The sequence below is a fragment of the Sorex fumeus genome, unplaced genomic scaffold (assembly GCF_029834395.1).
Source record: "Sorex fumeus unplaced genomic scaffold, SorFum_2.1 ptg000006l, whole genome shotgun sequence".
In the NCBI taxonomy this organism is placed as follows: domain Eukaryota; kingdom Metazoa; phylum Chordata; class Mammalia; order Eulipotyphla; family Soricidae; genus Sorex; species Sorex fumeus.
Genome location: NW_026606063.1, coordinates 53,568,464 through 53,583,954, shown reverse-complemented (window position 1 = coordinate 53,583,954; position 15,491 = coordinate 53,568,464). Strand labels below are relative to the sequence as shown.

General features: G+C 36.5%; 1 protein-coding gene across 1 annotated transcript in view; it reads right to left on the bottom strand.

The window, feature by feature from the left end:
• Positions 1 to 292: 292 nt before the first annotated feature.
• The window catches only part of LOC130037265 (calcium-transporting ATPase type 2C member 1-like), a 55,816-nt gene continuing 40,617 nt past the window's right edge, over positions 293 to 15,491 (bottom strand). Inside the window, 2 exon segments of the mRNA XM_056128975.1 lie at positions 293 to 919; positions 921 to 1,519. Of these exon segments, the coding sequence (XP_055984950.1) occupies positions 293 to 919; positions 921 to 1,519 (1,226 nt within the window).

The window sequence follows — 15,491 nt, the reverse complement described above, 5'->3', positions numbered from 1 at the left end:
CAGATTTGATTCCTCTGTCCCTCTTGGGGAGCCCGGAAAGTTACCAAAAGTATCCCGCCCGCATGGCAGAGCCTGGCAAGCACCCCGTGGCATATTTGATATGCCAAAAATAGTTACAATAAGTCTCACAATGGAGACATTACTGGTGCCTACTCAAGAAAATCGATGAACAACAGAATGACAGTGCTACAGTGCATTTTTGATAGGTCTTCTGAACCCCAGAAAGCATTCTTCTTACTGAAACAAGATGCTCTGAAGAATTATGAGAGTGTAAAAATTTTCAACGTTTTCCTTAATAATCATCCACCAGGATCATGTCTGCTGCCTCTTTGCAAACATCTGTGCCAGCCTGGCCCATGGCAATTCCAATGTCTGCAGCCTTCAGAGCAACTGCGTCATTGACTCCATCTCCTGTCATGGCTACAACGCACCCATTCTTCTGGAGAGACTTAATGATTTTCATCTTGTGTCTCAGACTTGCTCTGTAAAATACTGCAACCTTTGGTACTATTTGTGAAAGCTGTTGCACATCCATTGCATCCAGTTCTTCTCTGGAAACAGACTGCGAAGTTTTGGAATACAATCCCAGATGACTAGCAATGGCTGCAGTTTCTTGGGAGTCACCAGTGATCTTCTGTATGGACACTCCTGAGGCAATGAGCATTGCAACAGCTTCTTTCACACCAGTTCTGGAAGGATCTATCATTCCCACCAGGCCAAGGAACATCAGCTGTCCCAGTTCAGGACCAGAAGCCAAAGCAAGAACTCTAAGCCCTGTGGAGCCCATCCGTGCCTTCTCTTGCTGGTAAAGATTTCTCTGCATCTGAGTGAGTGGTACGGTCTGCCCTTTACTGTGGTATGCAGTACCATACTTAATCACCTGTTCGTAAGCACCTTTCATCTGATCTCTGATCTCATCAAATCTCTGATCTGTCCTGCTGTGTTCGATGTACACACTTAACAGCCATCCACTTTTGTTCCGAGCTAAAAGGATATTCTGCTTTTCTGATATAGTCCTGTTGAAGTCCATCAAGACCCATCTTCATTGAAGGAGCAATTAAAGCTCCTTCTGTTGGCTTCCCCATAAGACTGTTATTTCTTATTACAGCATCATTGCATATAGAGCCAGCCTCTACATTTCTGCTAACAGATGGGTTATAGAATCCATGAACAACATCACCATCGACAATCACTTCCCCAAATGGATTATAGCCAACTCCAGTAACCTCAGCATGCTGGCCATCTGAAGTAAATATGTGAGTTACAGTCATTTCATTCCTCATCAGTGTTCCAGTTTTATCTGAACAAATCACATTATAGCAGCCCAGAGTCTCCACTATAGGCAGTTTTTTCACAATGGCCCTTTTCTTCACCATTCTCACAACTCCAAGGGCAAGAGTCACGGTGACCACAATTGGAAGACCTTCAGGAATTGCTGCTACAGCCAAACTTACACTGATAGTAAACATTTCCAGGATATCTTTTCCTAGTAACCAGCCAACTAACAATGACTGAGTGACTGAGATTTATTAATAAAGCTTTAAGACATACTGGAGCAGATAATAATTTAAATAAATAAAATTCTCTTATCAGTTACTCGGTATTAGATAGCATTATATACTATTCTATACTGCCCCTGTCTTAAAATTAGTAGATGACTACAAAAATCTTCTAAAATGAAATATGAAGGCTGGAGAAATAGTGTAGGTTTCAGATTCAGGACTTGCATGTGGTGATAGCAGTTTGATTCTCAGTACCATATAGTTAATGCAATATTTCTGGTCTGTGCACTACATGTGTACTACACCCACCCCCAAATATCAGATTAAACATGAATTACTATATTTAAGTACCTCTTTATTTAAAAATAAAATCCATGGTTTGGAACTTGTTTAGAACTTGTTAGTTTAAATGCCATGATTCCTAACTGCATGTGCTCATTTGTATAAAGGGTTAGCAAAAACATAATTAGCAATGCATACATGGGAACTGGGATCAGGATCAAGTAGTAAAGCACATGCCTATTATGTGTAAGGTCCTGATACCATATGGTCCCTTAAACTGCTGGACACAGTCCTGGAGGACATTGAGCAGTTTTTTGTTGTTGCTGTTTCTATTATTGTTATTTTATTGAATCACTGTGTAAGACACATACACAGTACCAAAGCTATTCATGGTTGAGTTTCAGTCATACAGGGTTCCATCACCCTTTCTTCCACTAGTGTACATTTCCCACCACCATGTCACCAGTTTGAACTGGGGATGAATTGGGTATCTCCAGAGTGTCTCCATAAGTCCACCAAAGCAATACCTATCTTTTTTTTTTCAGTTTATTTGTTATGGGTTGTTGGTGGTGGTAGTAGTGGTAGTGATTTTCTTTTCTTTTTTTCTTTTTTGTGGTGACTTGGGTGATTGTGGTTGGGTTGGGTGAGTTGTTGGGGTAGAGCACTTATCTCTTCTATTCATATTCAGTTGTTTTTAAATTACTAGATCAGCAGAGAACAAATAATTTCCTAATATTTTGTATTTAAGGCAACTCTGTCAGATCAAAATATTGTTTACTTTCAATAAGAGAATTATTTTGCCTAACATATATAATTTATACTTTCACAGCTATTTATTTATTCAGCTTATTTGCTTAAACTTTATCCCCTGCCTTGACTTAAGAAATGGTGATATAACTATAAATGATTCAAAGCATTCAGCCTCATTATGCTTGTATTTTTGTGGAAGTTGACAATTAATGAAAACAATTAAAAATCTAAGAAAATAATGTAAAATATGAATACACATAGAATTAGTAATAAATCAAAAGAAATAAGTCAAAAATAAGATTTTAGGCAATCTAATCAGAATTTTTTAAAAATATCTCTCGAAAGATATGCTTTGGGGTTGAAAATTGAATAAACAAAGAAAACAAAAGGCAAGGTATTCAGTATGCAAAAAAGAGAAAATCCAAGGGGTAGCAAAATGAAGTGATTTGCAGTATTTCAGGAAGAGCAAGAACCATTACTTAGTGAAGAGTTTTGATCCTATTTGGAGTATTTAGTAATATTGAGGTATTTGGATACTCTGGTTACGAGGCATAGTTTAAAGGCACTGTAACTATAAAGTAATAAAAAGGTAAAGGTAAAGGCCCTCCCGTTGATCGTCGATTTGCTCGAGCGGGCCCAGTAACGGCTCCATTGGAGACTTTGTTGTTACTGTGTCTGGCATATCGAATACTCTCGGTAGCTTGCCGGGCTCTCCGAGAGGGGCAGAGGAATCGAACTCGGGTCAGCCATGTTGGCCGCTTGTAAGGCGAACACCCTACCCGCTGTGCTATCGCTCCAGCCCAAAGTAATAATCAAAGTAATAATCAATTCCTTAAAATGAATTAAAACTTCTTCTTTGAAATAAAAGGGCGTTGTATGTCTGACAGGGACTTACTTATCCAGGAACAATGAGATATGTGTCTTTTTTATGGAAAAATTTTATTTCCCTTAGGGAAAGGAGAGTACAAAAAGAGAAAACACATTAAGAAGTAAGAGACCCGAGTCATTCCATAAACAGACTCAGAAAATAACTTTTATTTTAACTGAAAGCTAAAGGCAAAATAGTCAGTAGCTATTGAAGTAACAGAATTTGGCATCACTGTCACTGTCCTCCCGGTGTTCATCGATTTGCTCAAGCGGGTCCAGTAACGTCTCCATCGTGAGACTTGTTGTTACTGTGTTTGGCACATCGAATAAGTCACGGGGAGCTTGCCAGGCTTTGCCATGCAGGCACGATTGTGTGTGGTATGCCTCATATCATTCACTTTCCATTGACAAAAGCAAAAATAAAGTGGTCTAGTCTGTGCCAACAAAGTGAGGTTATATATTGTCACACAAGGAAACATTAAAATCACACAGTTACAAATGGGTATATATGCATTGTGACAGGAGAGCAAATAATAGAAAGCAATGATATAATCTATCACACTTAGTAACTTTTTCTGATCTTTTTTAAAGCAATTTATTAAATACTTCTGATAGAAGTCATTAATCCATCAATTAAAGGCTACTTGTTGATTGCACATTTCTTATCTAAAGACAAAGAATTCTGCCCAACCTTAAGAGGCAAATAGCAAACCTAGACACATTGATGCAAAACTAAATTCAACCTTAATTCCAATAGATCAAATAATAATCAAATATCAAATATCTCTAGACTACTTCATCAAATATTATTTAGCACATAATAAGGCACCTAAGTAGTAAATAATATTTGTTGGATGACTGAATGAGATTACTCATGAATGAAATTAATATTAGAAAGCCCTATCAGGCTCATCACTAATGTTAGATCCCAACTTAAAGGTAAAGGTAAAGGCCCTCCCGTTGATCGTCGATTTGCTCGAGCGGGCCCAGTAACGTCTCCATTGGAGACTTTGTTGTTACTGTGTCTGGCATATCGAATACTCTCGGTAGCTTGCCGGGCTCTCCGAGAGGGGCGGAGGAATCGAACTCGGGTCGGCCATGTTGGCCGCTTGTAAGGCGAACGCCCTACCCGCTGTGCTATCGCTCCGGCATTATTATGAATGACTTAAAAGAAAATATGTATTTCCTTTGTCAAATGAAGACCTAGATTAATTTTCAGTCTGTCAAATTTTATATTTTAGAAAGTATTACAGAAAAAATATTAGCACAGATATGAACCATTCTGATAAACTTCTAATGGAGTGAAACTAACTCGTACCTTTTGTACTCTTCAAGTAGTAAGAAGTAGTTCAGAAATAATTAAATGGATAAAATCAAGTACCATCTTTTGACTTGCATAGTTACATGGGATTCAGAGGAATTAATCAAAAAAAATTTTTAATGATCCACAATCCCAATGTGCTAAGTCTTCAATTCCCATCTCTAAATTTGATCTACCTGATATCAAGAAGAATTTGCTCACTCATGTATTTGTTAAGTTATAAAATAAGTATTAAATATTTCCTGTCTAGCTTTAAGGCTAAATATGATATTCCAAAATATTGTTTTGTTTTTATTTTTAAAGGATAAATACTTTGAAAACATTTAGGAGGAAAGTAGAGGTCTGATTAATCTATAAAAATTGTAATAGTAACAACTTTAACTAAACTGAATGAATTAAAATTGACACGTTTGTTTTATATTTTGAATAGGGTAGTTACACAAAAGTACGAACACTTGATTGTTTTTGTTTTTTTTTCAAGCTCCTGGTGCCATTTCAACCTCTAAGAAAAATGTGTTTCTACATGACCATAATAACAATAGTAAAAACCAGCAAAGTGAACTGGAAAACTAAAAAACCTTTAAATCTGTTTGAGTTTAAAGTGTAGAAGGGGGGTATGGTGCCACCAGCAGGTCAATATGTACCTGTGAGGCAAGTGCATCAGCAGCCTGATGGCACCGTCAGACTTTCAGATACCCCTAAATTACTGCTGTGCCTTTGGCCAGACCCCAAAAACTTGGGGCAAAGTTTACCAAGAAAGTAAACAACCAAAAGTTAGGTATGTGGGAGACACACCCACAAACCACCTCTGGCTCAGCTATATAATTGGAGGCATGTTGCCTCTCTGGTTCCTGATCGAACTGCTTAACGACCATGATCCCAGAGAGTCAGAAATGAATCTTGGAACCCAAAGGCTTTTGGCAGAAATGCATCCCGTTCCTGCAGTAGGTTACTGGCGCTGGGCCACTCCAGGTGAGAATAGGTTTCTTGCCTTGACCTGTTCCCCCTGGCAGACTGGTGATCACCATCCTCCAGAGACCACAGGAAAGTCAGGTTTGGGCCTGCAGTGACAAGATATGTGGAGCCTTTTCTTTCCTCCCATCCCAATGAGACCCCGAGTCACCGCCTACAAACAGCCGCTCTGGTTCCTGATCAAGTTGTTTAATGGCCATGATCCCAGAGACACAGAAACAAATCTCGAATCCCAGCAGCTTTTGGCAGAAATGCATCTGGACCACATACAAGATGGCCACTGCCTCAGAGCTTATTGGAAAGCCAAGTATGAGCCAGCGGTGATGGGGTAACTGCAGTCTCATGGGAAGGGGGATGGTACCAGCTCGTCCTTCACACCCTACCGAGGTCACGAGTTGTCCCCCACGAGTGGCTCTCCAGCACGGCCATGGCTCTAGAGGCAAAAGGACTTAATCCAGAGCCCAGCAGCTTGAAGCAGAAAAGAGAATGTACTATGCCTTAAACTATGACACCATGCCTCCCCGGGAGGGAAATGGTGTTGCTCCCTTCTGCCTGCCCCTACCCCCACCCCGCAGCAAGGTGGCCACTGCCTCAGAGCTTATTGGAAAGCCAGGTATGAACTGGTGGTGATGGGGCAACTGCAGTCTCATGGGAATAGGGGCGGTACCGGCTCATCCTTCACACCCTACTGAGGTCACGAGTTGCCCTCCACGAGCAGCTCTCCAGTACAGCCATAACACCAGATGTACAGAAACCAGTCTCGTAATTATCTGGCTCTTTGCAGAAATCCAAAATCATTATATGATTCTCATAATCAGCCATAGAAAACAAAGTACTTCACAATGCCTTTTCAGCAATTTTGATTGTTGGGGGGGGGGGAATTCTAAACAATAATGGTGCATCTTTTGTCGAAATAATGAATGTAATCAATGTAGAGAAGAGTTAAGTAGAAATCATCTGCCTCACAGGCATCGGGAAGGGTGGGAAGGGGGTATATTGGGGGTCTTGGTGGTGAAAAATGAGTACTGGTGAAGGGAAAGGTGTTTGATCATTGTATGACCGAGACAAACCTGAAAGCTTTGTAACTTTTCCCACAGTGATTCAATAAATAAATTTAAGAAGAGAAGAAAAAAAAGTGTAGAAGATAAGGACTTAAATTTAAGCTGGTTTTAAATATAAATTATTAGATATTTAGGGCAAACATCTGATAATACCGTTGTTTAGCCTATTGAGTTTATGTTTACCAAATCATACAAAAATTATAATCTCTATTATATATTTGTAACCTCATTTATCCAGAGTCATTTATCTTTACATATTCACAGGAACCACATGTTTCCTAAGACTGTTTTTGATAACTCCATTATAATTTTATGTAAATTAAAACATATATTAAAATTCAGTAAAAACTTCAGTTAGCTAAGCATAGCTAAGATCTTTGATTACATAATTTGAAAATTCAGAGTTGCATTAATGAGGGACTACATTCTGTACCCACTCACAAGATATATGCCACATACCATATAAAATAAATACACAAATATATGCTTCTGAATTTAGCATTATCCCATGTATTAAGACAGTACAGTATGACAGAAATAGAATAGTAATAAAATTTATAAACCCTATATTTTTCCAGAATAATCAGAAATGTCTTCAAAGAGTCACAGTCTCTGAACTTTTAAAACATTAATAAAAACATTAATAAACAATAAATATGAATAACAAAACTTTAAGATTTGTTGTGGAAAACATACAGTTGAAGATTAAAATTCAGATAAAAATCCAAAATTAAGAGTATTCTAATTATAATAAAAATGGACATATCACAGTTCAAGTTTGTAAGGTGAGGAACTTAACAAGCTTTAAGATGTATCCAAACAGTGAGCTTAGACTCAAAGCAGTAATCTACTTTATAGAAAGACCACTTCAACATAAGATTTTCATTTGCTTCCTTATATGTATTTAAGTACAAATAGAGATGAGGCTGAAGGGAAAAATCTTTGAGACCCTATTTTGAGGTGATTCTTTTAAAATTTTTTTTCATTGAATAATTGTGAGATAGAGCATTACAAACTGATCATGACTGGGTTTCAGTCATACAATGTTCCAACATCAATCCCTCCACCAGTGAACATTTCCAAACACCAGTATCCCCAGTTTCCCCCCATTCCCCCACCCCACCCCAGCGTTCCTCTATAGCAGGCATTTGCTTCTCTCTATCTTTCTATCTTTGTGAACCCCCCTTCTTTCTCTCTCTCTCTCTCTCTCTCTCTCTCTCTCTCTCTCACACACACACACACACACACACACTCACTCAGTCACACACGCATGCATGCACGCACGCAAATTTTGGGCTTCTTGGTTTACAAGGCAGATAGTGAAAGGTTATTATATATATCCCTTTACCTACTTTCAACATTCAGTTCTTGTCCAGAGTGATCCCTGGCCTTGGGTATTATTCTCAAACTATTCTTATATCCCAGAATGAATGCAGTCATTCTATATTTGTCCCTCTCCTTCTGATTTATTTCACTCAGCCTGATACTCTTCATGTCCATCCATTCTTAGACAAATTTTATGACTTCATTTTTCCTTACAGCTGTTTAGTACATTGTATATGTGTACCATAGTTTCTTTATTCAGTTGTCTGTGTCAGGTTGTATCCAGATTCTAACTATCGTGAACAGTACTACAATGAACATAGAAGTGCAGATGGTGTTTCTGCTGTGTGTTTTCAGACCACTGGTGTGTATTCCCAGAAGTGGTATTACTGGGTCAAATGGGAGCTCAATTTCTAGCTTTTTGAGGAATGTGCATTTTTTTTTTCAAAAAGGTCTGGACCAGTCAGCATTCCCACCAGCAGTGAATGAGAGTCCCTTTCTCCCCACATCTATACCAGTACTGATTAACCCCCATAAATAGCTAAGCAATTCTTGGGGAAAAGAAGATGTGAGGCATTACCTTCCCCAACTTTAAACCATTATACAAAGTGGTACTATTTAAAACAGTATGGTATTGGAATAAAGATTGACCTGACCCACAGATCAAGAGAATAAACTTGAAGGTCCTGATATAGACCCCCAAATATACGATCACTTAATCTTTGATAAGGAAGCAGGAAACATAAAGTGGAGCGAGGAAAGTCACTTTAACAAGTGGTGCTGGCAAAACTGGAGAGCAGCATGTAAAAAAAACAAAAACAAAAACAAACAAAAAAAAACCCACCATGTGACCTCTATCTAATGCCATGCCCAAAAATCAGATCACAATGGATTAAAGACCTCAATATCAAACCTGAGTCCAAAAGGTACATGGAAGAAAACATAGGTAAAACCCTCCATGAAACTGAAGCTAGAGACATCTTCAAAGATGAAACATCACTGACCAAGCAAGTGAAAGCAAAGATTAACAAATGGGCCAACATTAAGAAAGTTCCTGCATCTCAAAAGAAACAGTGACCAAGACACAAAAACAGCCCATGGAGTGTGAAAAGTTATTCACCTAATACCCATCTAATAAGACGTTAATATCAAAGAAATACAGGGCGCTGGTAGAACTTCACAAGAAAAAACATTCAACCCCATAAAAAAGGGGTGGGGGCGGTTGAAATGAACAGAAACTTTCTCAAAGAATAAATTTGAATGGCCAAAAGGCACATGAAAAAAAAATGCTCTACATCACTAACTATCAGGGAGATGCAAATCAAAACAATGAGATTTCATCTCACACAAGAGATGGGCACACATTCAGTTGAGGAACTTTCTTAAGTTCTTAGGCTCTGGATGAAAAAAGGTGATCCATTTGCTGAATGAACTTCACCTCCAAGATAGGAAAATTTGTAAGAAATATAGTAAAAAAAATTAGTCTACCTATTTCACAAATTACGGAAAGCCATTTGGATACTTCTTTGCCTGAATATCAGTACAGATGTGTCTTATGAGATTCATCCTTTCTAAGAAAGAAAATCAGAAGAATGAGAATAAAAATGCTCTCATTTCTGTGTTCCATTCATGACCATCTCACAGATTTTGACTGATATAGAAACAGATTTCTATGGACTCAATATTTAGTTTTCAGTATTTCACTATGTAATTTGTTGTCTATGTTAAAATCATTTAAGGTATCAGATAACTAAACTAGTATAAGTATGGAAAATTTTAGGTGACTGAAATTTAGGTTCAAATAAATACACATGAAGTATAGTAAGTCTATGATATAATCTTTGCAAAGTACTTAATGTGTGTATATATTTGTGGTAAAGTATCTAAGAAGCAATTTACATATCCAAGAAACATAAATATTGGGTTCAATTTTTAAGCCCATTAAAGTTTTTACAAAGCTTAAAAAACTATGGGCTGGAGCGATAGCACAGCGGGTAGGGCGTTCGCCTTACAAGCGGCCAACATGGCCAACCCGAGTTTGATTCCTCCGCCCCTCTCAGAGAGCCCGGCAAGCTACCAAGAGTATTCGATATGCCAGACACAGTAACAACAAAGTCTCCAATGGAGACGTTACTGGGCCCGCTCGAGCAAATCGACGATCAACGGGAGGGCCTTTACCTTTACCTTTACCTAAAAAATCTATAAATATTCTCTAAGTAAGAGCTAACTTGGAATTTTCTTTTCCATGGTATCAGTTGTTCAATTTTATATTTCTTATTTTTTTAGCATTAAATAGCTACTCAAAAGTTAATGGAATTCACCTGTGTGTGAAAATCGAAGAAATACGATTTTGTAAATATTTAAGTTGTTCAAATAAGAAAGCTTATATTCAAGCCTGTTATCAATGCCCTGTACCTTCACAACTACCCCCTAATCTTATGCACAGACAACACACAACACGTACATACACTTTGACCTAATAACTTATCAATTTATTATCTTAAATATTTCATGTTTGCATCTCTCTGACTATATCCAGGAATTGCTCAGCTTTTAAACACTCATATCATAATATTTAGCCAACTAGATAACCTAGGATAAGTTGAAAATCTTTCATTTTAATTACATGTGCAAAATACTATTATCATATATATACTTTTTTTAGTATCAAGTAGTGTACATAAACATCTTTGGTATATATGTTATAATAGTAATAAAAGAAGGACCAGAAATATATAAAGTGTTTATATATCTTTATATGAAAGAGATATAAAGAACTCAAGTCCTCATTGACAGTTATGAATAGGGAATAAAGTACCATTGGTTTAGGAATGTAAATGGTCCTTATAATCAGGAAAAAGAAAAAAGAACATTCCCTTGAGAATTCAGAAAGGAATTTAGCCCTGCTAATCCCTTGATTTTACCCTAGTGATCAATGTCTGACATCTGACCTACGAAACTCTAAGATAATAAATTCTTATTATTTTAAATTATTGTTTTCTTTTTTGTAGTGTGTTATGTCAGCATGAGACAAATAATGCATCTCATAAATCTAACAACTGAAGTCTCTCAAGAACAGTTCCTATTGATTCATTATTTTTACTTGTGTATAAGCCATACTTTCCTGTATCTATGTGTATCTCACAACTGTTACTGAAAATTGGATATTTAAAACATAATATGACAACTCTAGAAATCAGATCCCACATTCAGGATCTTTCGTTATCGTTCCTATTGAATTTCTTTTGTTTATTTTGCATTTTTCCTAGACTAATTATCCAACTTATTGCTGTGTGTAGACATGGACATATCTAATTGGCTAGATAAGTGTTCAATTAATGAGTAGAGACAGATTTCCATAAATGCCTGGAATAAAGATCTTTTGTGCATTGAAAACTTTAATGTTCCAGAAAATTAAAACTCTGCCTTGGCCCATACTTAAAAGTCTGCAAGGATGACAAGAAAGGAGGGAGAAAGTCTTTCTAATCTCAGCTCTTCCCTTACCATCTACTCCATCTTGTACATGTTAATAGTTTCCACATAAGCATGGTGTACCAGATTTCCAGAAACATGTTAGAACTTTGCACAAAACCATATGAACTTATCACTTTACATATCTCACTTTTAATTTTCTTGTATCACCATTAATTTGTCCAAATGAGACTATCACCAAAAAATAGCAATAGTATGCTTTTAAAGCTCATTGACAAATACCACTGGGATATGATCCAGTATTTCTCTTCAAGAGCATTGAAGAAATAACTAAAAGGACAAAGAACCTCCAGCTACGAGCACATCTCTTTGATTCCACTGTTATTCCTGCATTAACATATGCCTCAGAGACCTGGACCCTACGAAAACAGGATGAGAACACTATTCAGGTCTCTCAAAGAGGAATTGAAAGAGCTATGCTTGGAATATCACGATTCACTCAAATGAGAGATGGAATCCGGAGTTCTGATCTTCGTCAACGCTCAAGAATCAGGGACGCTGTCTCATTTGCCAAGGCATCAAAAATCAGATGGGCTGAACACGTAATGAAGTTTAAAGACAACCGCTGGACTAGAGCCATTACTGATTGGATTCCACGGGATCATCAAAAAATCACGTGGACGCCCACCTACAAGATGGTCAGACTTCTTCAAGACCCTGAATGATTGGTTTGAGGCTCTGCATGTTCCTAGAACGAACAGATACCATTGGGCTACACTAGCACGCAACCGGGATGAATGGAGACATTACTGGCACCCGCTCGAGTAAATCGATGAATAACGGGGATTAAGTGATTAAGTGATAAGTGAATTGATTTCTCTGATAGGGGATGGTTCTCAAGGATACCACAGAATTAGTGAGGAGGTGGAAATGAAGCAAATTAAGTATACAATAAATCTGCTATTGTAACTGAGATAAAATATTTTTGAAAAAATTCTCTTTGTGATTTTGAAAAAATTTCCTTCTTTTCAAAACTCAGAAAAGCCTTATTTTGGCCTTTTTGTCAGTATTTCTGTTGTTTAAATAAGGAGAACTTTTCAGAAGCCCTTACTAAAAGGATTGGGAAAGTTTTCCCCTTTTAATCTTACTTTTTCAATAATTCTGTAGGCCTAAAATTAAGTTAAGTTAATCTAAGGATCTAAGTTAAGCACACATGTAAGAGAAAATTATAAAATACAAGAATATAATTTTATATCAACCATATGTAGAAAACTAGAGACTTTATTATTCTAGTTCTAATTCAAATTTAGATTTGTATATCCCTCTGTAAGTATCATAGACAAGGATAGATAGTATATTATTCTCTAAAATAAAGAGTGAATCTTTTTGATTTTCTTAAATTTCTGATAGGTATCATTTTATTCTCTTAAGCATCTACCATTTATTTTGAAAACATAGCATTTATGACACCATAAATAGATAATACTTTCCTGTTTATCATTTAAGATTTTTTTAAAAAATCAATAAATAATTATGTAAAAACATAACAAATCCAGCTAAAGATATGGCTTAAAGATCATATGACTTACACACATAAGGCCTTATATTTGATCCCCAGCACTGAAAATTCCCTCCACCTAGCCCTCAAGGATAAGTTCTAGTGACTCTAAGCAGGAAAACGGAGACAAGCGCTAGAAGTATGAGGAAGGCTGGATGTGAACCCCAACAGCAACTAACAACAACAAAAATTTTAAAAAGTACCCTTATTTCATTGGCATTCTCCATTCCCCAAATGGAATTTTAGATGAATACTCAGATAGGGAAAACATGTTTCTTTTCTAATGCATTCTACTTCATCACAATTATCCTTGATCAAACGTTGTTATAGCGTATTCCTTAAGGGAGTCAAACAACACCTATGTTTCATATTTTATACAACCAAACATATCTGAAGAGAAATATTGAGAAAGGAAAAGTCAGTCCCTAGAGCAGTTGCTCAAATGATGCCTAATTAAATTTTTACACACGGTTTAAAAGGATATGCTAATACTTTGCACTCAATGAAAATTTATAAAGCAACTTAGGCAATCAGAATTTATAAAGTGTTGAGAAATAATATTAAATTCTGTCTGCTACTGTTCCAAGTGCAGTAGTAGCATTAGCTCATATCCCAGTGCTCAATTTGAGTGAACCTAGGAACCACCCTGGGTAACTTAAAAAAATAATTTTAATTCCATCTCCATTTATTCACCAGACTGTCTTATCAGCTATTGAGTGTAGTTAGGACATCCTAATCCTTATAACTTCCCAAATTATTTTAAAATACAGCAACACTTAGGTATTGCGACTGTCCTTAAAAATTTGTTATAACATGAAGTACTTGAGATGTCTTTGAAATGCAGATTCTGGTTTAGTGTGGCTGAACTGAGTGCTAAAAATCCACATTTCTAAAATGATCTAAAATAATTCTATTGCTCAAATCTCTACAGAGTACATGATAGTAATAGAAATTGAAATGGACGTTAAGAAAACAAAGTTAACAAATACAGGGCACTACTAATGAAGAAGAGTATGAGACTGACCACAAACAAGAGGGAGCAGAGCAGTTTCCATAATAAGTGACTCATTAATTAAATGACTCTTCCCTTAACTCTCATCAACTTCCAAGTTACAAGTTAGAGTTTCATGAATATCCTTCAAACAAGTTCAGTATACCTGACTTCCAAAATCAATTAGATGTCTCCAACCGTTTCTATGACCTCCTTTTAAATTGTACTTAAGTCCAGTATGAATTTTCTTTTTCTTTTTTCTTTTATGCCCTGATAAATTTGATGAATGATAAATGAGAGCAAGGACTACAGTTCATAATATACATAATATACAAAAATCTATAAATACCTACTAGTTAAATAATGAAGATGCAGAAATACTTCATATATTGTTCCTACACTAGTAAGCAATTGGCCTAAGTTGGATTAACAGATAAATGCATATTTTCTTCTGTCACTGTCACTGTCCTCCCGTTGTTCATCGATTTGCTCGAGCGGGCCCAGTCTCTATCATGAGACTTGTTGTTACTGTGTTTGGCATATCGAATACATCACGGGGAGCTTGCCAGGCTCTGCCGTGCGGGCGAGATACTCTCGGTAGCTTGCCGGGCTCTCCGAGAGGGGCGGAGGAATCGAACTCTGGTCGGCCATGTTGGGTGTATGCAAGGCAAACACCCTACCTGCTGTCTATAGCTCCAGCCTTAACTTGTTTGTTATTGAAATCTCATTATATACTTCCTAAAAATATATAAACTTAGAATCAATTTTCAAGTATTCTTCAAAAGTCCTTATTCACTGAGAACTCATATAATCTACATACTATATCATCTCTTTTGAAAATAAGTACATTCATAAAAATTCTTTATGAGCCTAAAGTCATCTTCCTACTATCAACTGAGACATTAAATTCTCTTTTCTAATCATCATGACTGCAGCTTCCACACTAAAACCTTACAAAAATACAAATATCTCTAGAAGGGGAACACTCCTATAATGTACTAGTAATAATATACTAAATTTATTAATGAAGAATTTGATTTTTTGGTAAATGTGCTGGTATGCAAAAGATAGGGCATATGTATACTTTTACACAAGATAGTTTCAGAGACACCTAAAGTTCCCCAAACAGACTTTAATGCAAAAAATAATTTTACATATCATTAAAAGTTTTTATCTCCAAATGCTTCTTTTCAGAATGTAAATCATCATACAGTCCTTTCATTAAAATGTAGGGTAAATTTGTTTTGAAATGATATATAATAGGATTATAAATATCCAAACCATTTTAGAATCATAGTAAATAGCATCTCAAAAAGTGAATCTCTTAGAATTACCTCAGACTGTATAAAAGACAGTCTTAAAAGTGAGCAAATAAAACTCTCATTTTAATGCTAGAAATAAAAAATTTCACCATGACAAATTCCTTTGTTGG